This window comes from Chenopodium quinoa, unplaced genomic scaffold, assembly GCF_001683475.1.
Source record: "Chenopodium quinoa cultivar QQ74 unplaced genomic scaffold, ASM168347v1, whole genome shotgun sequence".
Lineage (NCBI taxonomy): Eukaryota > Viridiplantae > Streptophyta > Magnoliopsida > Caryophyllales > Amaranthaceae > Chenopodium > Chenopodium quinoa.
The window spans coordinates 6,251,045-6,276,625 of record NW_018744304.1 but is presented as its reverse complement, the minus strand read 5'-3'; the positions used below and the strand labels follow the sequence as shown (position 1 = coordinate 6,276,625).

Sequence of the window (25,581 nt, the reverse complement as noted above, 5' to 3'; positions counted from 1 at the left end):
AAACAAAAAATGTTTATCAACTTTAGAAAATTGGGCTCCCTCGTTTCTTGTTAACCTTCCTAAGAACCAACTACTTATTCGAATAATAATTTCCTACAAGGATCATAACTACTTAAACAACCTTCGATTTTGTTTTTTTATGTGTAACTTTGGAGTATTATTTGTGAGATATAAAATTTTTTAAAGTTGCACATAAAAAAAAATAAAAAAATAAAAAATAAAAATCAGAGGTAGTATATATTTTTTTCAAACAAGGGCATTATAATTAGAATGTGTTATATACACCGGATGTACTGTACGCCCAAAAAATCTAAGGTTAGTTTTTGCTCTTCATTTAATAATAAAATAAAACATATTAAAATGAGAACATATACTCATAGGTGTACGGGACACCCGGTGTATATAACAACCGCTCCATTATGATCCATGTAAAATTGTATTTTAAGCACATCAATATGCTAATGGACCCCAACATTGGTCAGTAAGAAAGGTTACAGTTTCTAAGTATTTTGGAGTATTTGCTACGAGTATTATACTTGTATAAAACTTCAGAGATTAGTTTAGGCCATCGCAATGTTTTGATTTCCTTAGATTGAAGTTAATGTACTTGGCCAATTAAAAAAAACACCAGAATCGTAGATGCACAGTTGAGAATTTTCCTAACAATTACAAAACTATGGGGTGGTTGAATCATTAGAAATTAGCATAGACATTGTTCTTTATAAAATCAAACACAAACAGAAACAGGTGGTATGACTTGGTTTAAATTTCAATAGACCTGATAATTTTCTATGAATCTAATAACATTAATAATTACTCCTGAAATAAGGTTTAGAGAGCTTAACCATACGGTATAATAAGTGATTAATGTATATGCAAATAGGCTAGACTGGTATGAATTTAGATTGGTAGACATGGAATGATGGAAATCTATACAAAATTTTAAAGAGTTGTAGGGCATATACTATCATACTTCTTTAATTACAATGATACCTTATACGGTTCTCTAGCATATTTGTAATAAGAGATAGTTATCATTTTATCAATTAAACTAGTTGAATTATCATACTTCGTATATAATTCAATCATAAAAATCTTAGGATCAATGTGGTAACTTATTTGTTCGAAATTTTATCAATGAACATGAAAACAAGAATATTCTTGCTTCCAAGATTTAAATTACAACACAATAATTAAATTCCATACGGGGTTCTAGCTCCAACTACAATATCCATGCCAACAATGGCAATTATCTGTCCTATTATTGTACAGAGCTGGACTAGTCAAGGGGAATATGAGACGAACAAAAGCTATAGTCCCGGAAATGAAAGCCAAACTTACTACTACCCCTGAAAAGAAACAAAAAAAATCCCAATTAGGTTTGATTTGAGACAGAAGCTTTAACAAGTTCTTGGAAAATGTTGATGGCAAATGTGACACTATCTAAGGGCAAGAAATATTAAGAATTTAAGACGCCTACTTCACTCTCCCAATTCGTACAAACAAAAGAGACTAAGGAGTCAAATAATAGTTGTAATTTGGACTCGAATGGGTGACACTGCTAAACAATTAAAACCAGCAAGTTATTGAGGAATATCCTTCTGACTTAACATACAATATATTCTATGGGTGACACTGCTAAACAATTACAACCAGCAAGTTATTGAGGAATATCCTTTTGACTAAACATACAATATATTCTAAAAGATTGAGGTATTAATCCCTATATCAAGAAAAAAAATATCAAAGTTGCAAAAATCAATTAATTAAGTGATGATAATTTAGAATGCATACCTTTCTTTCTAGCATATACTGCAGGCAGTCCCATGTAATTACAGACAATATGTGCAACTAATGGAGCACTTAGATGCCCTGTCAAAAAGAATCAATCATGCAACAAAAGCAAGTTAAACAACCTTAAGAAAACAACATATTTTTAATGAAAGGTTACTAGATGAGTATTTAATTACTCCAGCTTTCAGGAAACACAAATGTAAATATGCAAAACCATAATGAACATCACAGGATACCTATCTGATGATCTGATCAAGAAAATTTTTGTATAATACTACAGCATTACAGCTAGATGACACTAAATCAGTATATCAAGCATTCAATCAGGGGAAATTCATCGTACATGTTTTCCAAACTGATATTACAGACTTATAGTAACCATGCATGATGCAGGTCTGAGATCTTACTAACATGAACTTAATTAAAGCCATTACAGAATATTATTTCAAGATATCTACTGATTAAGAAAAAAACTTGTACTGGTATATGGCCTCCGTTTCATTCAAATTGTGACACTGACTATTACATAGAAAAGAGTTGTGTTCCATATTGGATGAAGCTATGAGCTGGCTTAAGTATTGTTTTTGTTTTTGGCATTACGGCTTAATTAATTGTTATCAATGAATAATAACAAATACATTAATATCCATCATATAATAGTCTATCTAGATTTTGCGAAATAAAAACTTATATTAGTTCAAGAAAATCGTATACAATAAACCATCAATGTCTCATCTTTCATGCCCCTTACATATAAATTTGACTTGAATTTATCTCTTTCACACAATCAACTCCATCATCTTATAGTTTCCAAAGACCAAAGGTAAGGTGTTCTTACTTTCTGTGTCCCTCCTCTCCAATCTATGGCCAGGTCTCTATTTTTGCCCTTTTCTTTTGAATGATTTAATAAGCATTTGCTCTGCTATTTTAGAAGACAACTTATCGTATTTACAATAGAATCGTAAGTTGTTTCCCCTAAGCTTTGTTTAAGGTGATCATATAATAGCCATAAAATAGAGTAATAGGGAAAGAGAAATAGATAGGGAAATGTTATATTATATTAATTGATATTTAGCCCTAATCAAATATTTAAGAATGTTCTTTAAATGAAATTTAAGTAACGAAACTAAATTAGAACTATGAGGCATACTAAATTTCATCATGAAAACACAAAGTAGCCACAGCATACCTGTTCTAATGAACAGGAATGAAGCATAAGAGCCAAAAATCATTGTATATGCAAGCTGGGTACCTGAAATGAAGTCACAATCAGACATAAGTTCTATTCAAGTTCACAGATATAGCAATTTCCCAATGCATCAAAGACAAACATTGAGAAAAAACTATTGCATGATTCCAAGTCAGAGTGATTACATCTAAATTCTTATAATTACAGAAACAAATACCCCCAAAGTTCAGAGTATCATGTCATTGACTACTTCACCTAAGTACAATTCCTGATTGATATTACTGGAGCCTCCCTCTTTCTTGAGTTTATTATTCGTAATTACTAATGATAGTGTAACAATTGGACTCATGAAGTAACTTAATACACAAGTCAACAGTATCTGTTAAATACATTGTTTTTTAATACAAAAGAGATTAAAAAAAAAAGGTATACAAGCATAGGACAAGTTGTCCCCCATAAGACATTAATGAGTAGAAAAAAAAAAATACTGTTCCAATCACATAACTAATCAATAAGGAGAACACTGTAAAAAATCACAAAGTAAAAGACATTTTACACCACTGGCAATAGATTCATAACGAAATGTCAGAAACACCAAAAACAGCTTTATCTCTGCTTCCTTATAAACAAGTGATGAGAACACTGAAAAGGCAGCAAGCAAAAAAAAAAAAACCAAAGTTCATTGAAATAATTGAAAGGTAAGACATGAAGAGGAGCATTCTTTCATCAATGTATGCATACAGGGACAGTAGAATTTTTTGTGATAAAAGCACATCAAATTCAAAATAAAGTCTGCCCTTTTAGTAGAAGGCTTCTTTAGGTAACATCCACAATAGACTCAAAAATATAACAGCTTGAGCTTTATTATGGATGCTGTAAGCTTTCACCCTTTTGTCAGCTTTTTAAAGGATGTATATAAATGGTGTTAAAAGATGTACGTACCAACAGCTATGGAGGTTTTCAAAAGGCTATGATTCTTCCGGAAATAGAATTCCAAGAGATGGTTCAAGTGTGCTGAGACAAAAAAAAAAGAAAATGATGATAGATTAGACCCAGAGACTTAGAGAAGATATCTAATTATTCAATAAATTAAATATAAGAGCCTCCAAAAAGAGAAAGGAAACAGCAGCAGCAGCATTGCTATAAGAAAAAAATTGATAGATTACACTTGAGTATTTCAGTAAAAATTTACCGCTATCAGAGTATGGACTAGCAAAATGCAAAATAAGAGAAAGAGAGATAAAGACAGGATGCATTAGTCTGGTATGGCTTCTGAAACATACTAAGTGTCATTGCTAGAAGATCTCTATTACATACAAAGTATATTACATATAAGCCAAGGGGTGAGGTTGTGGTGTCCACCTAATATACCTAAACTACCCTTCAAATTTATTTCCTATTTTAAAATACAGCATAAACCTGACAAGTCAATATTACAATTATGTGAAGTTGTGAACTCACTATACTTACCCAAGCTGAAGAACATAGGGCACAGAAGAAGCACAGCTTGCACCTTAAATCCTCCACATAAAAGCAAAGGTATCATACAAGCCCTGAACACCAATTCTTCGGTAATTGGCGCCTATTAAGTAACATCACAGACTGTATATGTGAGACTCATAATCAGTCACATTATCAAGATATGAGGTACATATGACAAGCACTTTCATTGGATGGTGCAAGTGTAGCAGCAACTTAAGAAAGACATGATATAGTCATTGCTAAGTGCAACATTTTCATGAAATATATAATCACACTCAGGGCCGTCTTAAACATTTAGGGGGCCCTGTGCTATTTACACAACTTAGTAGTGTAAATTTCATTAGCTAATTTTTTTTTACACAATAGCCAAACACCGTAAACCGTTAGCTATTTTTTTTAAGTCACAAATAATATTTGAAGTACTCTACTTCATACGAATATTCGGTAAGACACTTTAACATTCATTATACTATTACAAGAATAGGTAGTTCACTTTTAAAATGACATAAATATAGACAATATGATATATACATTAAATATACTAGAGGTAATTATTAAGATTTTGGGGGGAAAAAAGCCTAAAAAAAATTAAGCATAATAAAAAGGACTACAGATTCACAGAGTAATACTCTTAGAAAGGAAAGAAAAAGAAAAAATAAAGTGAATATATGCACAGGCCGCGGGATTCGATCCTGCCCCTCAAGGATCTTATAAAGTGATCTTATACCAACTATGCCATGCACAATTACATAACTTTATTAGCGTTGGTTTCTTATTATACTAATGAAGTTTGTCAGACATTTGGGGCCCCAAAAATTGTGAGGCCCTGTGCTGTTGGGCTGTCTGCACAGCCTAATAGCCGGCCCTGATTACACTTCACCAATGCCATACATGAATGCATAATTGCATAGCAATAGAATTCAAGAAAAGCTACAGCAAACTCATATATGACAATTAGATACTTCAGTCGAGATGGCAAGTAAAAGACAAGAACTGGAAAGCATCAATCTGGATTTAGACTTTATACTAGACAGAATCTCTGCTAGCAAACAGATATTGCAAAAAATAGACAAGTTATGGATTTCATCTGGTATGTCAAGAACTCTGTGGGCAGAATAAAGGTCCACAGAAGTATTGTCTTTATTAACTGAAAATTGGCCAAATGGCATACAAACAAATACGTAGTAAAAAAAAAGTTCACTGGAGGTGCTTAAAAAAAGAAGACTCTGATTGTGTATAGCTGAGCTACAACCTATAAAGGATATGTAAGAGGAAGTCGAGCTAGAGTGCAATCAACAATACTGAAGGGGACCCCTCATGTAGTCATGTATTAGACATTAATTTGAGGTAGCAATGAGCCCATCTTCTAAACAAAGGCCGGGGACAAAACAACACGAAATATGTGAAAAGATGTACAAAGCCATGTGGGGAAAAAACAGCATCAATTCCTTTTTTGATTTCTCATTTTCATTGACATAATCAGATAAGTCACTTCCATTACTGCCGTCCATAACAAAATGAAGACGATGAAATGTATTCTCTTTAACTCTTGTAGCTGTGTATAACTTGTAAGATACATTTCCATCCCTAATTGCAGTGTAGCCTAGTCAATGCCACAGCTAGATCCATCAGTTTCCAATTGCATAGGTTCCATAATTGTATCTATATGATAAGGAAAACTCTTCCTCAGACCACCATCATAATTAACACTGTATTTCAATTTTTAATTTTCTGATACTCTGTTCCAATTTATTTACTACAGAAAATCTACAACTTGGTTTTCAATTACTCCGTATATCCCAGGTTATCAGGCTTGTGACTACAAATTTTAGGAAGGTTCTGAATTTAATCTTCTGCCTCTTAATTTCCACGGAAGTCACAACACCAACCCTATCCTGTTTGTGAGTGTGTTGGGGGGGGATGCTAAGATGTTGTGTAGTCTCCTTGAGGCTATAGTATTCTCAATAAAAACAATATCATCCATTCCTCACACCTGATATTGATCAATGACCATACTCATATCCAGCACACAAAGGTAGACCATATATTTAACCAGGTACCTTCCAAGTTCATTCATTGCATTCTCGAGACATGGGAAAGCCTATATTTATCCAAAGGTAGACCATATATCATTAAAAAAAAGGGGGGGGGGGTCATTACCCCTACAGAAAGCCAGCAAGAGTCTGAATTATGAAGTTCCCTGCCATTGTTTTAACAGAACACCAGCCAATCTCATCATACTGTGATAAAGATGTTGGCATTGTTGTATTGTTGTATCCACCACCAAACAAGAGCTGTCGATTATAACTTGTTATTCGATATGATTTTTGGATGATTTTGAACCTCGTTTACTTGATAAAGTGGTGTTTCGGTTCACTTTTACTCCATTATCATGCAATTTTTGTGTATCACTTGCTTCACGGGTTGTTAGGGTTTTGTTGAGTTTTTAGGTTCAAAAACGACTATTTGAAGCATATGGATAAGGGCCTTAGAGAACCTACACGGGCGTGCCATACCTTGCACGTTCGTGCAGGAGTGCATAACAACGATCAGGAACTTTAGTCTGTTGCTTTCAAGACTTGCACGTCCGTGCAGAGTTCAGCACGTCCGTGCAGGATACTCAGCACGTCCGTGCCTAATCTTGCACGTCCGTGCAGCTCGCCCAGCCCGAATCAGTTTCAAAACTAATCCTGCAATTCAAGGCCTGCACGTCCGTGCCATTTTTGGCACGTCTGTCCAAGATTCCTAGGCCAAGTCAGTTGATCCTAATCCTTGGCTCTGCACGTCCGTGCCAAGCCCCGTATTAGGCTGCACATCCGTGCCAAGTCTGGCACGTCCGTACAGACCTCTAGCCGTGCCCCACTCTTGTTTTCTCCGTCTTTTTTATTTGGGGGTCTTTATAAATACCCCCTTGAGCTCATTTGTACGGATCTTCTAGCTCCTTAACTCTTTTAGACCTATTCTCTTAATTAGTTCATAGTTTTCCTCTCCCTTAGTTTAGTTTCTCAAAAACTCAATCATTTGTAAGAATCATAGGAAGTTTGTTCCATTAATTTCAACAATTTCTCAACCTTGAAGTTTATTAAGTAATCTCTTTCCTCTATCTCTTTATTTTCAGTTTTAATTGTTTTGAGTTGATAATTTCTCCTTTAATCTTGTTTATTTGTTCTTGCATGTTTAATCCATTCTTGTTCTATCTCTTTCCTAGCTTATTTGAACTCATGAAAACTCTAGATTTAATTGTTAGAGTAATTTTCACCATGTTTAGTGAGTAGTCTCTTAGTTAGGGGTTGGGTGAAAACCCAACCAAGCTATGGTTGATTGACTTGGATTTATTCATGTTTTACCTTGGATTAATGGTTGTTTGTGCTTAAATTGATTACCGCATGTGTATTTTGATGGCCACTATATGCTCATGTGTTCATCCCTCTTCACATCGAAAGATGGGGTTTTAGAGTGAGTCCTTTCTTGTGCAATTGGATTATGCTACTTTCATGATTGTGGATGTTTGGTTTCTTTGAGTAGGATGCTTTAGTGTGGTAATTAGGCGAGAAATCCCAATTATTTGTGCCTCATACTAGTTCGGAACGATTGAGAGACAAACTCGAGCTAGAAACCCACTTTCTATCCTTGAGACTTAATCCTTGTCATGTTAGTGCTTAATCTAGGGAGTAATTATGTTGTGACTTTGAAAGAAGACGATGTTAAGTTCCTTCACTATCTTCCATGTATGCTCATGATTTGTCCTTGTTATTGATTCCTTGGTTTTGGTTGGTGTTGAATCCTGTTTCCCCTAGTGTTCCTTTATATAGTAGTTAACCAATCAAAACCCAATTTGTGACCGAATTAGCTCATACTCTTGGTGTTCTTTATCCATTCCCTGTGGATACGATCCTCTACTTACCCTAGATTTGTCTTAGATTAGTTTAGGTAGAAATATTGTTTGGTTTAGAGTGATTGTCCAACGACCGATTATTCCTCTACCAAAATGGCGCCGTTGCCGGGGAATGGCGTTAAGCATTGAGTTACTTATGAGATATGTGAGACTAGTTCATTTGTATAACTTTATTTTTCTTTGTTTTCTTTGACTAACCTACTAATCTCCCATCTAGTCTTCTTTGTTTATGCCCAAACACAGCAATAGGACACTTCCTCTTGTGCAATTGAACCTCGAGCTTGAAAAAGTCGTGAGAGAAAATCGAAGAGAAAAGAGGGCGATAGCTAGCGGTGCTACTTCAAGTGAGCCACAAGTTGAGGTTGAGTCCGATTATTCTAGTTCTAGTGAATCTAGTAGAGGCACCATTCCATTAGAATCACCAAGGACAAATTCTCCAACTTCTCCACCTATCCGCCATTTCGACATGGCTCAACCGAATTTGGTGTCCCTCCACCATATCAAGAAGCGAGTGAGATTGTTACTCCCACCACCGAGGCAAACAATTTTGAGATAAGGCCGCCCTTATCACCTTGATCGAGGGTCATCAATTCTCCGGGGCCAAGCATGAGGATCCCATTGCACATCTTAAGCAATTCACACGGTATTGTAGCACCGTGAAGGCAAATGGGGTGACTCCGGAATACATTCTTCTAAGTATGTTCAAATTTTCTCTCATGGGGAGTGCAAGTGATTGACTTGATAGGTTGACTCCGAACTCATTGACAACTTGGAATGAGGTAACTTCGCCATTCCTTGGAGGTTCATACCTCTTGGAAGAACGGCGGAGTTGAGATCTAAAATTTCAAATTTCCAACAAGAACCCGATGAGTCTCTCTATGATGCTAGGGAGATATACAAGGGCTACCAAAAACAATGCCTACATCATGGCATGGAAGATTGGCTCTTATTACATGGGTTCTATAGGGGTCTCTTGAGGGCGGATCGCATACTATTGGATGGAGCATCGGGTGGTCCACTCATGAACAAGCCACCATTGGAAGCACTCAAAATCATCGAGGAGGTGGTGCAAAACTACACCGATTGGAGTCATGATGAGAGGAACTCCACTAAAAAGGGAAGAAGGTATGAGGTTAGTGCTATCAATATGCTTAGCTCAAAATTAGATGCCTTGTCCTCTAAATTTGATCAAATGCAATCTTCTCTCCCTCCCATTTCCCCTCTCCAAAACTCACATGCATCTAATTCTTCAAATGATAATGTGTCTATGCAATTGGTGTCTTGTGAAGTGTGTGGTGGTGAAAACAATGTCTTCGAAGTATCCCTTGTTGAATGAGCAATGTTCCCCTTCCCCTTCTATGGAACAAGTTAATAATGTGCATGCTAATCCTAGCTTTGACCCCTACTCCAACACCTATAATGAGGGATGGAAACATCACCCCAATTTTGGTGGGAGAATTGGCCAAACCCAAGGGCAAGGAAGTGGTCAAGGTCAAGCTAGTGGTGGTGGTAACTATGTGTCTAATAATAAACGGAATTATAGAAATGACAATAGGTACCAACAAAAAGGCCAATACTCTTCCACTCACAACCCACCCAGTTTAATGGAGGTGTAAGACCAAATCTAGCTCCTATTCTTAAACCACCACTTCAAATTCAAGCCCCTCCTCTCCCTAAGTCTAACTTAGAAAGCATGATGGAGCAATTCATCAACACCTAAACTAAAAAGAAAAATGACTTAGAGGAAAGCTTAAAGAAAATGCAAACCCACAATAAAATGTTGGAAAATCAAATGACCCAAATAGCTAGTGCCCTCAAAGGCAAGTCTAGTACCTCATTGCCTAGTCAAGGTCTAGATCTTAGAGAGCAAGCCAATGCCATTGTAACTAGAAGTGGAAAAAGCTTAGGGGAAGTTCATGGGAAGGGAATGCAACATGACTTAGAAGGTGAGAAGTCAAAAGTGTGATACGAATGAGGGGTTCCCATGGAGAGTTGAAAGTGGAAAAAGAAAAAGAGAAAGAAGAAGAGAAAAACAAAGAAAAAGAAGTTTAAAAAGAAAAATAAAAAGAGTCAAATCCCGCTTCATGTGGCAAAGCTTCCTTTTCCGAGACTTGATGAACAATTTGCTAAATTTTAAGAAATCTTGAGAAAGCTTTATGTTAACATTCCATTCACCGATGCTATAAAACAAATGCCAACTTATGCTAAATTTCTTAAAGACATTTTGAGTAATAAAAGAAAAGTTGACTTTGTGGAAACGATTAATATGCCGAAAAATTGTAGTACAATTATTCAAAATAAGTTGCCCACTAAGCTTAAAGATCCCGGTAGTTTTTCTATTCCATGTGCTATTGGTGAAATGGTAATTGATCGCGCTTTGTGTGATCTTGGTGCTAGCTTAAGCTTGATGCCCCTCTCTATGTGCAAAAGACTTGGCCTAGGAGAGTTAAAGCCCACTAACGTTTCCCTTAGCCGATCGTTCGGTTAAGATACATTTGGGAAAATTAGAGGATGTCCCCCTTAGGGTGGGCAAACTTTACATTCCGGTGGACTTTATTGTGCTTGATATGGATGAGGACTTGAATGTCCCCATAATTTTAGGTAGGCCTTTCTTAGCCACGGCGGGGGCTATTATTGATGTGAAACATGGTAAATTATCTTTGCTTGTTGGAAAAGAGAAAGTGGAATTCAAATTGAACCAAGTTATGAAATGTCCTTCCAACATGGATGATTGTATGAGTATTGATATTGTTAAGAATGTAATTAATGAATCCATACAATTGCATTTGCATAACACTAATGATTCTCTTAAGTGTGAACTTAAAAGCAAAGATAGGTCTTGTAATGAAGACATGGAGATGGAGCCAATTGAGGAGAATCTTGACTCCACCCCCATGGACAAGGAAGAAGTAAACCTTGTGATTGGAGAAGAAGAAGTGAAGAAAGAGCTCATGAACGACAATGGTAAGAAATGTCCAAGTGTAGAGCTAAAACCTCTACCATCTAACTTTGAGGTATGAGTTTCTTGGTCCATCTTCTACTTTTTCGGTTATTGTTAATGTTTCATTGGATGAAGTTCAAACCTCAAAATTGTTGAATGTATTGAGGATGCATCGCAAAGCTTTGGGATATAAAATGGATGATTTGAAAGGTATAAGCCCAACGCTTTGCATGCATCGAATTTTATTGGAGAATGATGCTAAGCTATCAATTGAAAGACAAAGAAAGCTTAATCCTCCAACGCTTGAAGTGGTCAAGAAGGAAGTTCTTAAACTACTTGCCGCCGGTATCATCTATCCTATTTCTAATAGTAAATGGGTGGCACCGGTGCAAGTAGTCCCTAAAAAGGGGGGGGTGACGGTTGTTAAAAATGAAAAAAGTGAGCTCATCCCAACGAGAACTATTACCGGTTGGAGGATGTGTATAGACTATCGTAGGCTAAACACATCCACCAAGAAAGACCACTTCCCATTGCCTTTTATTAATCAAATGTTGGAAAGGCTAGCGGCTTATTGTTATCTTGATGGTTATTCCGGGTTCTTTCAAATCCCAATTCACCCGGATGATCAAGAGAAAACAACATTCACTTGTCCATATGACACCTATGCTTACCGTAGGATGCCATTTAGTTTAATGCCCGCGCTACTTTCCAAAGATGTATGATGACAATTTTTGCGGATATGATTGAGAAAGAAATGGAGGTTTTTTATGGATGACTTCTCGGTAGGGGGAAGTTCTTTTGATGATTGTTTAATTAATCTCACACGATGTTTGAAAAAGTGTGAAGAGGTCAACCTTGTCCTCAATTGGGAGAAATGTCATTTTATGGTTCAAGAAGGCATTGTTCTTGGTCATAAAATCTCTCATGAAGGGATTGAGGTTGATAGGGCTAAGGTGAATGTAATAGAGAAGCTCCCACCCCCTACAAATGTGAAAGGAGTGAGATCTTTCTTGGGAGATGCCGGTTTCTATCGGCGTTTCATCAAAAACTTCTCTAAGATAGCTAAACCTCTTACTACACTTCTTCAGAAGGAGTGTGATTTTGTATTTGATGATGCTTGTATAGATGCATTTTGTAGGTTGAAGAATGCATTGATCTCGGCACCAACAGTGCAAGCTCCGGATTGGAGTCTCCCCTTTGAATTAATGTGTGATGCGAGTGACACGGCGGTTGGTGCCGTGTTGGGGCAAATGAAAGAAAAGAGGGTGCACGTGATCCACTATGCAAGCAAGACATTGAATGAACAAAAGTACTACACCACAATTGAAAAGGAGCTTCTTGCGGTAATCTATGCTTTTGACAAGTTTCGTTCTTACCTTTTGGGTTCAAAGACCATTGTCTACTCCGACCATTCGGCAATCAAGTATCTCATGTCCAAGAAGCATTGAAAGCCTAGGTTGATGAGATGGGTGCTTGCTTTGCAAGATTTCGATATAGAGGTTAAAGACAAGGGGACGAAAAATTCGGTAGCGGATCATTTGTCGGTTGGAGATTCGAGATGAAGATGTTGATCAACTTTCGATAAATGATGAGCTAAAATATGATGTTTTGTATGCTATCCAAGCAAAGTCATTGCCTTTGTATGCCGATATAGTGAACTACTTGTCTTGTGAAGCGATTTCGCCGGAGTTCACCCCCCAACAAAGAAGAAAGTTGAAGCATGAGTCGAAAATGTACATATGGGATGATCCTATTTTGTACAAGATAGGGGTGGATGATCTTTTGAGAAGATGTGTTCCCAATGATGAAATTCAAGATGTGCTTCATATGTGCCACTCATCACAATGTGGTGGTCATATGGGAGCAAACAAAACGGCGGCAAACGTGTTGCAATGCTTGTTATTTTGGCCTACTCTCTTCAAAGATGCATGGGTCTTAGTGAAGGCTTGTGACAAATGCCAAAGAACCGGGAACATTTCAAAGAGGAATGAGATGCCTCAAAACCCGATCTTGGAATTGGAGGTGTTTGATGTTTGGGGGATCGATTTCATGGGTCCCTTTCCTTCATCCTACGGTAATCTCTACATCCTTGTAGCAGTGGACTATGTGTCCAAATGGGTGGAAGCTTTTGCATCACCAAAGAATGACTCAAAGGTGGTGATGAAGATGTTTAAAAAGGTAATATTCCCAAGGTTTGGCGTTCCACGGGCTGTGATAAGTGATGGAGGGTCTCATTTTGCTCATAGAACATTCAAAGCTTTAGTGGCTAAGTATGGAGTCCACCATAAGGTTGGTTTGTCTTACCATCCTCAAACAAGCGGCCAAATGGAGGTTTCAAATAGAGAAATCAAGCTCATTCTTGAGAAGACCGTGGCTAGAAGCAAGAAGGATTGGGCGGCAAAGCTAGATGATGCCTTGTGGGCATACTGTACGGCTTTTAAGACTCCCATTGGAACCACCCCTTACAAGTTGGTTTATGGAAAGTCATGTCATTTGCCTGTAGAATTGGAACACAAGGCTCAATGGGAATCAAAGCCTTGAATTTTGACCTCAAAAGTGCCGGAGAGAAGAGAATGCTAGACTTGCATGAGTTAGAAGAATTGAGCAATAGTGCAAGCTCCTATAAAGCAAGGTCAAAGGAATTTCATGACAAATACATCATCAAGAATGACTTCAAGGAAGATGATAAGGTCCTTCTCTACAAATCAAGGTTAAAGTTATTCCCCGGAAAGCTTAAATCAAGGTGGAGTGGCCCTTTTCAAGTGGAAAAGGTATTTCCATATGGCTCAATTGAAGTTTGGAGTGAGAGCACCGAACGTTCAAGGTGAATGGTCAACGCCTCAAGGTTTATTATGAGGGTGACAAGAAAGGTGTGGTTCACTCCATCAAAGTGAAAGAATTCAACGGCTCCGACTAATGTGATCGGAGGGTCATCAAGCTAGTGACGTTAAAAGAGCGCTTCCGGGAGGCAACCCGAGTTTCTCAACCTCTCTTTCTCATAAACTATTATTTCCCTTCCATCATTTTTATTATTACTAACTTTTCTCTTAGTATCTTTTGTAGGTATTGATGAAAAGAAAAGTAAGAAAAATATACTTGGAACTGAGGTAGTATGCATAATAATAATCATAATAATGGTGCTAATAATAATTTTATTATTATTATTATGCTTTATTGTTATATTATATTTATAAATAAAATAAAATAAAAAGAGTTCCGTACAACATCTGTATGATTTTTGAATGATTTTGAAACTCGTTTACTTGATAAAGTGGTGTTTCGGTTCACTTTTACTCCATTATCATGCAATTTTTGTGTATCCCTTGCTTCACGGGTTGTTAGTGTTTTTGTTGTGTTTTTAGGTTAAAAAACGACTATTTGAAGCATATGGATGATAAACCAAGGTTAGAAGCCAAGGAAAAGGAGAAAAACCGAAGAAAAAGTGAAGATAAGGGCCTTAGAGAGCCTGCACGGGCGTGCCGTACCTTGCACGTCCGTACAGGAGTGCATAACAACGATCAGAAACTTTAGTCTGCTGCTTTCAAGACCTGCACGTCCGTGCAGAGTTCAGCATGTCCGTGCAGGATACTTAGCACGTCCGTGCCTAATCCTGCACGTCCCTGCAGCTCGTCCAACTGATCCTGCAATTCAAGGCATGCACGTCCGTGCCATTTTTGGCACGTCCGTGCAAGATTCCTAGGCCAAGTCAGTTGTTACTGATCCTAATCCTCTGGCTCTGCACGTCCGTGCGTATTAGGCTGTCATCCGGGACTTGTAGCCGCGTTCGACTCTTATTTTCTCCGTCTTTTTTATTTAGGGGTCTTTATAAATACCCCTTTGAGCTCATTTGTACGGATATTCTGACTCCTTAACTCTTTTAGACTTATTCTCTTAATTAGTTCATAGTTTTCCTTTCCCTTAGTTTAGTTTTTCAAAAACTCAATCATTTGTAAGAATCATTGGAAGTTTGTTCCATTAATTTCAACAATTTCTCAACCTTGAAGTTTATTAAGTAATCTCTTTCTTTTATCTCTTGCTCTTAATTTTCAGTTTTAATTGTTTTGAGTTGATAATTTCTCCCTTAATCTTGTTTATTTGTTCTTGCAAGTTTAATCCATTCTTGTTCTTTCTCTAACCTAGCTTATTTGAATTCATGAAAACCCTAGATTTAATTGTTAGAGTAATTTTCACCATGTTTAGTGAGTAGTCTCTTAGTTAGGGGTTGGGTGAAAACCCAACCAAGCTATGGTTGATTTACTTGGATTTATTCATGTTCTACTTTGGATTAACGGTTGTTGTGCTTGAATTGATTATCGCATGTGTATTTTGAAGGCCACTATATGCTCATGTGTTCATCCCTCTCCTCACATCGAAAGATGGGGTTTTGGAGTGAGTCATTTCTTGTGCAATTGGATTATGCTACTTTCATGATTGTGGATGTCTGGTTTCTTTGAGTAGGATGCTTTAGTGTGGTAATTAGGCGAGAAATCCCAATTATTTGTGCCTCATACTAGTTCGGAACGATCGAGAGACAAACTCGAGCTAGAAACCCACTTTCTATCCTTGAGACTTAATCCTTGTCATGTTAGTGCTTAATCTAGGGAGTACTTATGTTGTGACTTTGAAAGAAGACAATGTTAAGTTCCTTCACTATCTTCCATGTATGCTCATGATTTGTCCTTGTTATTGATTCCTTGGTTTTGGTTGGTGTTGAATCCCGTTTCCCCTAGCGTTCCTTTATATAGTAGTTAACCAATCAAAACCCAATTTGTGACCAAATTAGCTTACAACCGTTTCATACTCTTGGTGTTCTTCACCTATTCCATGTGGATATGATCCTCTACTTACCCTAGACTTGTCTTAGGTTAGTTTAGGTAGAAATATTGTTTGGTTTAGGGTGATTGTGCAACGAGCGATTATTCCTCTACTAGTCAACATATCTTCTAAGAAGAAAATTTGAGTTGTCAGTAGAGATATATTTTAACTGACCTCCCACTCTTTACCCAGGACAACCACCTTCCCCTTATCATTCATAGCACCAACCTCAATCCAGAGTAAACATCATCTTAGGGCTATCACTTTGAACAACAAGTGCCTTCCATATAATATCCTGATTGGCACAAAGGTAGCTTGGGTACATTGTGACTATTGAAGAGTAGGGACATTTCAATGACTGTTTTACAATAATGTATCTAATTCAAAATCATGGTTGACTAGGATATTCTTACAAGAAAAGTCTTAGTTTCTCACTGATGTCATCCAATATCGATCAAAAAAGGTCACCTCATGCACCAACTTCTGAGTTAGCCCCTTAGCCCCACAATAATTGCTAATCCCAACCACTTGGCTGTCTTCTACAAGAATGCAGCCACTGCCCCAGAGTGAGAGTACTGCCTGCGACATCTGCCTCTTCCTCCTTAAAACTCATTTAGCAGCTGTTGATCCCATGATCCCAATCTGATGTGCCAATCAAGCATTATAGGACACATAAGCACCTCCACTGACTTCTCAACCGCCACTTTACCAAAGCCCAACCCTAGAATCTCAACATGGATCATGTGAGTATGTGACTATAGTGTCCCTAACATTTTTGGCAATCAACAAGTGCTTTGATTGAAGGAAATTATTCTCATATCTGTACAGCATGCGACTAAGAAAGTAAAAAAAAAAAAATTCGTTTACTTCTTTCTTTCTGACTTCTTAGCATGAATACACATCTTGGCTCTAGTAATACTATCAAGGTATCATGCCACTATAGCCTCCCTGAATCAAAATTAATCATGTTATGAACCATATCTAGGCAGCCACTATAGCATGACTAGTTTATGAGAGAATTAGAGGAGCTTTCTTCTTTGATTGAGGTTCTAGCTCTGCAATTAACTACATAGGAGGATACTAGGGTTCTCACAACTTTTGGGTCCTTTCTTGTAATCCTTTTCACTGTTGCTTGACACATACCCCCTAAAGTATCAAGCATTTTTCCAGGGGCAATCTCCATTTGGAAGGCAAACTTTCCTCTCAAGGGGAGGGTCTTTGTGTAGAAATTTAGAAATTGGCTTTATATAGAATTAATAATAATGACATGCTCCTAAAGCAAAACTAGGGTTGGCTATTTCACCTTTTAATCTATATGCTTTGCTTAATTTATAATGAACCTTGTTCACATGTTTATCTTCATGGTGAGTTGTGAGGTGACAAGATACCTTCGAAGGTCGTTTGCTTTGTATGAGAACTTGCATTTGTCCATTAAATGTATTGGCTTAGCTTGTGTGGTTTCGAAGGGAAAAGAAGAAGCTTCTGTAGCACAACACTCTGGAATTATGTGGTGTGTGTGATTGAAAGACTTAAAAAACAACTCGTGTGTCTTTTCACAAGCCTCATCATCTAACAAATTTTTTTATGGGATATATCAACTCATATTGCTTTATAATGGGAGGAATTAGCTGGGGCTTTCAAGGGTTACTAGGGAAACTTAAAGAAATTGGGTCTGTAGGATTTTGTTGGGGATATAATACCTTTTGTATAAACTCCATTTTCAGCTTTTGATATAATCAATGATTCTAAAATAGGATACGAGTGTTATTCATGTATAGTGTTTTTTTTTTTGTCTCACTTCGTAGAATTTGTTTCTTGTAGTTAAATATAACATCATGGCAAGGATATGAGCAAAGACATGGAGGCATATATCAACAGATAGTCAGCTTGGTTACAAGGACCGGAAGATTGTTAAACAGTAGGAGAATATTGGTTAATAGAAAGGCTTGTGTATGGCAAAGTTGAGAAATCGAGTGCAGTTGAGCACATTGTCAAGTCTATAGCATTTCCTTACTGAGTCACTAAAAGAAAGTGAAATCTGATATGGTGCTGAAAATCAGTTACTACTAAATTTCATAGTCACAGAAAAACATTTACTAAGTGAACTTCACAATAGCCAAAAGATTCTGTACATTCTCAATTTCCGATGTGCTTTAGAGTTGCTTTAGCTCATCTATTTCTAGATACACTTAAACAATCATCACAGTCTAATATAAGTGCAACATATGCTGTAGCACACATTTTGAGAAAGAGATTATACAATACAAACGGACAAATTAGCTAAAATAACATAAACACTAATAACACGACATATCTCTTTTACCAGTGTTCAAACTATATTACCTAATTAGTTTGTTTACCTACAGCTCCTAACAATGCATGCCAAGGAACATGTTGCACATATTAAAAAACTGAGTTAGTATAGCTGTTGTCACTCCACTTAAGGCCTAGTCCGTCACTAACATATTCCAAAAGAAACCTTTCTAGACGAAGTTCTTGAGCTTGAAAATTCTAAAAAGTGATTTGTTGACTGAGATAAACAATACAAGAGGTGTATTGTATTGTAAGGAACTTAGGAAAACTTTTTGCGGAATTAAAAATAAAACTCAAGGAACTCAAAGTATCAAGAGAAATTTTAGCGTGGAAAACTTCTTGGCCATAATCAAGAAGAAAAACGACGACCCACTCGGGGTTTGAAACTCAGCTCTTACTAATTATAATAGGGTAAACAAACTATTACAACCTAAGATTCAAGCACAAGTTCTTCAACAAACTTAAGCACCCAACAACTGATCCCTCACTCTCAAATATCTCTTTCTCTCAGCTTCACTCAAAGCCTTTCTCTTTAGAGTTCACTCAAACCCTAACTCCAACTTACAACTCAAGATTACTCTAGTATTTAGCACAAGGACACTAACTCTCTTAGAAAATATGAATGCTTAGAATGCTCAAGTGTGTTTTTGCTACAAGTAAAACACCCTATTTATAATATTTAAGCAACATCCACTTACACCGTTATTCAGTTCCACTAACAACATTTCCCTCAGCTTTAGGAGAAGTATGCAGTAGTAGAACTTACACCATTATTCAGTTCCACAAACAACATTTACCTCAACAATTAAGGGGTTTTTCTGTGACATATGTAAACAATTAAAACCTACCTACAGCACAAAAAGTTTTGAAGACACAGACCACAGCTAGCTGTTCAAGGTCTAGGGAACAGTACCTCAAAAAATTGCAGCTTTCTCATACTTAAGAAAATCAATTTGGAGTTTATAATCCAGCATACAGAAAATGAGAAAAACTTATTTATAGGCCATCCACCAACAAGCAATGTTTATATAGAGAGATTAAACTCATTAAAGAAGACAAATTATGTTAAATCACAATGAAACATGACAGCGATGATCTAGACCTGAAAGTTCAACATACGGAAAAGAGCATGAAGAAACTGACCACAACAAGATTACGCCAAGCTCCAATGTTGGAAGCAACTGATATGAACCCACAATAAATCTTGTGAAGCAAATTATGTAAACAGTTGAGTGTATTGCCTTCACTCCCATCTTCGATCCATGAATCCAACAATAACAGACACTTAAGGACCAGGGATCCCGCATAAACAAGAGAAGTCAATGCAAGTGGAAAGATCACTGCATGCCACTGTTTCATACATAAAATTGCAATTCAGCAGGCAAAACTATCAGTCATCAATTCCTTATCTGCAGAGCGTCAATTTTGAATATGATAACTGCATATGCCAGAATCCAGTTCTCCAAATAGAGATAAGGGTAGATACCAGCCACCCAAAGATACTTACAACATGGTCAGCTTGAATACCATAAAGGTTTAATACATATGCTATTGTCCAGCTCTTAACCTGCAATATAATTGAGTAAAGAACATTACCAGAATGTCAATAATCATAACAATAAGAAAAAAGGCTATTTAAAGTGGATACGACAAGTCAACAACTGCATATACATATATACAAGCATAAAATGTGTGGCATGGAAAGGAAAAGAGTAAGGACAACATGTAAAAAAGGATTTTTCTTGTTTGATTTCACAAGGTACATGGAGGAAAATGTGGAATATCAAACCATCACAAGTGTCAGCTCTAATCCTTTTAGTTCTAACAGCTAAGCCAGCATCATCAAATAATTCTTTGTACTTAACTACAAAATTTTCTTACTTTAGCGCAGTTCAGCAACTCCAGGCAAAATGTCTAAACAAGACTCCTAAATCGAAAACTTTGATTATCTGTCACTTCATCTAACTTATTACTTACCCAATTACCGTATAATACATGTGATCATTTTCCCAAACACCTACAGGTCATGATTCTTAGTATATATGCCCCAAGCATAAGAGACCGAGGGATGAAATTCTATATATATATATATATATGTATGTATATATATATATGTATGTATATATATATATATATATATATATATATATATATATATGTATATATATATATATATATATATATATATGTATGTATGTATATATATAGGGGAAGACTCTCGTGAGAATTTTTCTTATATGAGAATTTTTCTTATGTGAGAACACTCTTTATGTTCTAAATTTTTACTCGTATGCTCTAAACTTTTTTTTAGGTGTTCTAAATTAAATCAAATGTTCTAATTTATTACTCACATGTTCTAAACCATAAATTAGTTAAGCTTGATGTCATAAATTTTAAATAACTTGTTCCAAACTTTTAACTTTTATGTTCTAAATTTTAAAACGTGTGTTCTAAGATTTTTAATTATATGTTCCAAATTTTTCTAAGATTTTTTAATTATATGTTCCAGATTTTAAAGCGTATGTTCTATTTTTTTTACTCGTATGTTCTAAATTCTTTACTCACACTTTCTATATTCAATATCAGTTTGTTCTAAATTTTTATTCACATGTTCATAATCTTAAATCAAGTGTTCTAAATGTTACTCATATGTTTAAAATTTCATAAAGCAAATTTTATAAATTTTTAATCACTTGTTCTAATTCTTAAATCAGATGTTCTAACATATTACTCACACAAATGTTCTAAATTATTACTTATATGTTTAAAATTTTAAGTTGAGTCACATGTTCTAAATTTTAACTCGTATGTTCTAAATTTTTACCCACATGTTCTAAATTTTAAATCAGTTCTCATATAAGTATGAATTCTCACATATGGACCTATTCTCATCGGATCCCTCCCCTATATATATATATATATATATACCACTACACCACCTGCCAACAGCAACATCCACCACCACCCCACTCGCCGTTACCACGTAACCACCACCACCTTACCTAGGCCTACCCCGTAACCACCACCACCATGATCCGAAACCCCACCAGCTAAATCGCGGAACCCCATCACCTGAGCGAAATTGCGACAACGTGAAACCTCAGTAGCCAATTAATCGCGAAAACCCACCACCTGAGCGATGCAACATCGCGAACCCCACCATCCAGATCTGAAACCCCACCGACGCAACCAAGATCTGAAACCACCGCAACCAATCTCACCCAGTTCGCAACCACCACAAACCACCCTTTACACACTCTCTCACCACCGCAAACCCTAATCAATTTTCAGGATTTCAATTTCCAGAAGGATCGGTGACAATATCATGGAGGAGGAGGCCGGTGACTCGATTGGCGGTGGATCTCGGCGCAACAGGGGTAGGTTTGGACGACAGAGGCGACTTGGGGGGGGGGTTTCACGGAGACATCAATGGAGGAGAGGTGCTCTGGGGGATTCGGGGTTGGGACTGGGTGGGTGTGTGGGCGATTTCGGCTGGTGTGGATCGAACCGTTGCTGTGAGAGAAGCGCGAGAAAAATGGTGGTGTCGGTGGCAGTGGCAGTGGCAGTGGCGGCTACGAGGCAGGTGAGAGAAAAGTTGGTGATAATGGTGGTGGAGGTGGTTGTGAAGGAGGAGAGAGATTGGGATGGGTTTAGATGATTGATTAATTAATTTTGGTTAATATGTTAATAACATATAATCTTAATCATTTAATATTTGTTAGTAAAGTTAACTAAGGGTACATTGGTCATTTTAAGTAAAAAAAATTAGTAAAAGGGGAAAGTTTTAGTTTGTTGCAGATAATGTGTAACATCCATTTTTAGAAAATGTTGCACATAATGCGTGGCGGAGGAAGTATATATATATATATATATATATATATATGTATGTATGTATATGTACATACAACATATATATATACATATACATATATATAATCCTAGACTTTTTTATTTTTTATATTTTGACAATTAAAATAAGATTTTATTAATCACCGAGAGCAAGAAACCAATACCCCGAAATTTAGCAACAGCTAGCAGCCTAACAACCAAACAAGCCTAAAACATCAAACAACAATAAGAAAGTTTCTTCGATCTCATTACAATGACAGGCAACTCTAAAAATAACAACCCTCAACAATGCAGCAGCAGTCATATGTCGTTGCTGAAAAGCAACCTCGTTCCTCAAAATCCAAATCGAATATAAGCATTTTGAAAAGAACATCACGTAGAGCTTATGCATAAGAGTACTCCGTTTCCCACACTTAATAACCCATTGCAACTCAGCAGCAAAAAATCAGGACCTCTCTGAAATTTCAAAAATTGCAGAACAGCAGACCACACTTGAAACAAGAAACTACACTGGAAAAGAAAGATGATCCACAGACTCAGCACAAGAGCCACATCAACTTATACAGGATATCAGAAGTAATACCCCAAACAGGCAACCTATTAAGAGTAGGCAGCCTGTTACAAATAGCCAACCAGGTAATAAACAGGCTACGAGGAGAAGCTTGGTCATTACAGATCACTCTATTCCAGTTAACCTTGACATGAGAACCATGGAGATATTGATACATTTTCTTAATAGAAAAGGTACCATTTAGAGAAAGCAGTTCCATCCACCAGCATTAGTAACCACTTGCAAACATTCAAATATCTTCCTTAGAGCCCGGGATGACTATGAACCTTGAATCCTAGAATTGATTCTTGCTATTTAACAAAAAGCAATGGTGTCACAGAAATGGCATGACTAATGAATCTCTGGTGTTTCAAGAATCCATATTTTGCAATTGGAATAGCTCACCACCATCTTTGAATTTTGCGTTCATACTCTTGTTAAGATACCGTCAAGATAAGAAATAGATTATGTGTAGCATCACCAACACCATGCCCACTAAAGAGTTTAAGCAACATGGAACATGAATGCTTCAAGACAGACTACAAAACTTGTTCTAAGACTTCATAAACGCCAGTTTTGAGACACTACTAATCTACAATACAAATCACTGTAGTAGCAATTGATGATAGCTAAACCCAAATGTCCATTGTGTGTTCTGATAATAATAATTCTAATATGTGGTATGAAAAAAAATTATAAAGAAGCTACCTAGAAGTGCTCTGTTCATGCAAAAACAACAAAAATAGGTCAGGTGTACAATTTTCTCACTAGCCCCACAAAGCTTTTGAAGAACCAAAAGGAATACTTAGTTTCAAACTTTTAAATAGGAGTATAATTATTCAATACAAAAGTGTCAATTGTTATACATGACACTTCCAGGAATTTTGGCGTGCTTAGGATGCAATGAATACTTATTGATAACATGTAATGTGTTATCATTCAAAATTCATCCTTCCTACGTTCTTTCGAGTACCTTACAACGTGAGATGAAAGGTGTGGGTAACCTGCACTTAACACAAAACAAACCCCGAACAAAAAACTTAAATTCCAAGCATTTTGTACCTATCTATTATTGTCCATTGTCCAAAGATTCAAACTAAATCTCATATAATACACTCCATTGAGGCCTCTACTAAACACAGGGCTTCAAAAGTCTGTATATTCAAAATTCCCAAAACCGAAGAATTCTCATCACCAATCTATTACCATTTAGACCTTCAACACTCTCAACTGATCATTGATTACCACACATCAAACGCTTATTCGATCCTATTAGTCCCGGAGTCAAAGTTTCAGCAATAAAATCTACACATATCCGAAACCATAACCAATACTTATTACTTAATCAACTCATAATCACCTTATTGTAACCAGTTTCTCCACACAATAACCACAAAAACAACATCAACTCTATTTGAATATAGAGCTCAATCATAGCGAAATCACAATACAAAAACCAAAGACAATTTCGGAATAAACTTACAGCAATAAATAATCATATCGTTGTATTGTGAAACATCAACTTTATTCAAAATAACAGTTCAAACATTGATAAATCACAATACAAAAAATCAAAGACAAATTCGGAATGACAATTTACAGCAATAAATAATTATATTGTTGTACTGTGATTTCAGTAAAAATCAAAATTAATCCAAGTTTTAATCAGTTTAATTCATTAAAAATCAAATTTAATACGCTGAAATCAGTTTCAATGTGCAAAATCAAGATTAATTTAAAGCAGAATTTCAACACAAATTAGCAAAAAAATTAAAAAAAAAAATGAATCAAAAAGTAAGGTGATAGGAAAGAGCTTACAGGAAGTAGTAGAAAAGAGGAAATGAAGACACAGAGAAGAGAAGAAGCGGCGGCACAAACGAAGCGTCGAATCATGAATTGCTGGTAAGAAGTAGGAGAAGGAAGTCGGAAGATTAGCGTCGGAGCGTAGAGAATAGCGACGTAAAGCAAAGTCATGGCGACGCAAGCTGTTACTGCCGTTGATTTTGATAAGGTCGCCATTGTTGATAGTTCTTCTCCGACCTCCATTGTTGTAGCTGAAGAACAAGATGAAGATTCAAGTAATTGATTAATTGATGGTAGCAGTAGTTGATGATTTTGAATTTTTGGTAGTACCTGAATGAATGAATTAAGGAATCTTTGATTGGGAGAGGACATAAATTTTTTTAGTGCGCCGCTTAATTTTGAGTCAAGCTTCACTGGTTGACTGAAAATATGCTAATGATGATGGGTCGGGTTTGGTTGAGTCTATTGAGCTGGGTGCGATTTAAGTTTGAATCAGCTACGTTATTGCATCGTTGTCCTTATAAATCAAAATCTAAATCTGGTTATTTCGGGTTGGTCGCGTTTGGTTTTAATACCTGAAGTCAAACCACTAATGTATTATATATATATCCCGAAGGTAGTAGGACTACGAGAAATATCAAGTTTCTCTTATTGATAAACAAAATATATTTCATAAATGGCAAAGTTGTACATAAATGTAACTTTTTTATGGTACTAACCAGTACTTGAAGTAGCGGTTATACCAAAACCGCTACTTGAAATAGCAGTTTAGGGATAAAACGCTACTTGATTGATTCCTGTAATATTACAATTTTTCCCTTTGATTAATGAGCTTTGTTTATTAATATGAGAAATTGGGGCAGCCTATAGGAATACTTTTATTAATTAAAGCATAAAATTTCTATCACAATGTTTAAATAGGAAGAAACTTGGTCTATGACTCTATGCTC

At 36.4% G+C, this 25,581-nt stretch overlaps 1 protein-coding gene across 3 annotated transcripts; it reads right to left on the bottom strand.

Moving 5' to 3' along the window:
* Window positions 1–1,077: 1,077 nt before the first annotated feature.
* Window positions 1,078–25,176, bottom strand: LOC110695753 (CAAX prenyl protease 2-like). Of its 3 annotated transcripts, XM_021872982.1 has the most exons (9): window positions 24,962–25,176; window positions 24,647–24,882; window positions 19,937–19,996; window positions 19,573–19,779; window positions 4,454–4,565; window positions 3,926–3,997; window positions 2,984–3,046; window positions 1,795–1,872; window positions 1,078–1,349 (listed from the first exon to the last, which is right to left on the bottom strand). In XM_021872982.1, the coding sequence occupies exons 2-9, from the start codon at window positions 24,872–24,874 to the stop codon at window positions 1,213–1,215; spliced, it is 957 nt and encodes a 318-aa protein (XP_021728674.1). In that variant the 5' UTR covers window positions 24,875–24,882; window positions 24,962–25,176; the 3' UTR covers window positions 1,078–1,212. The 3 variants fall into 3 exon arrangements, with proteins under 3 accessions (XP_021728674.1, XP_021728673.1, XP_021728675.1); XM_021872981.1 differs by having other exon boundaries at window positions 24,647–25,175; XM_021872983.1 differs by lacking the exons at window positions 19,573–19,779; window positions 19,937–19,996 and having other exon boundaries at window positions 24,647–25,164.
* Window positions 25,177–25,581: the final 405 nt, after the last annotated feature.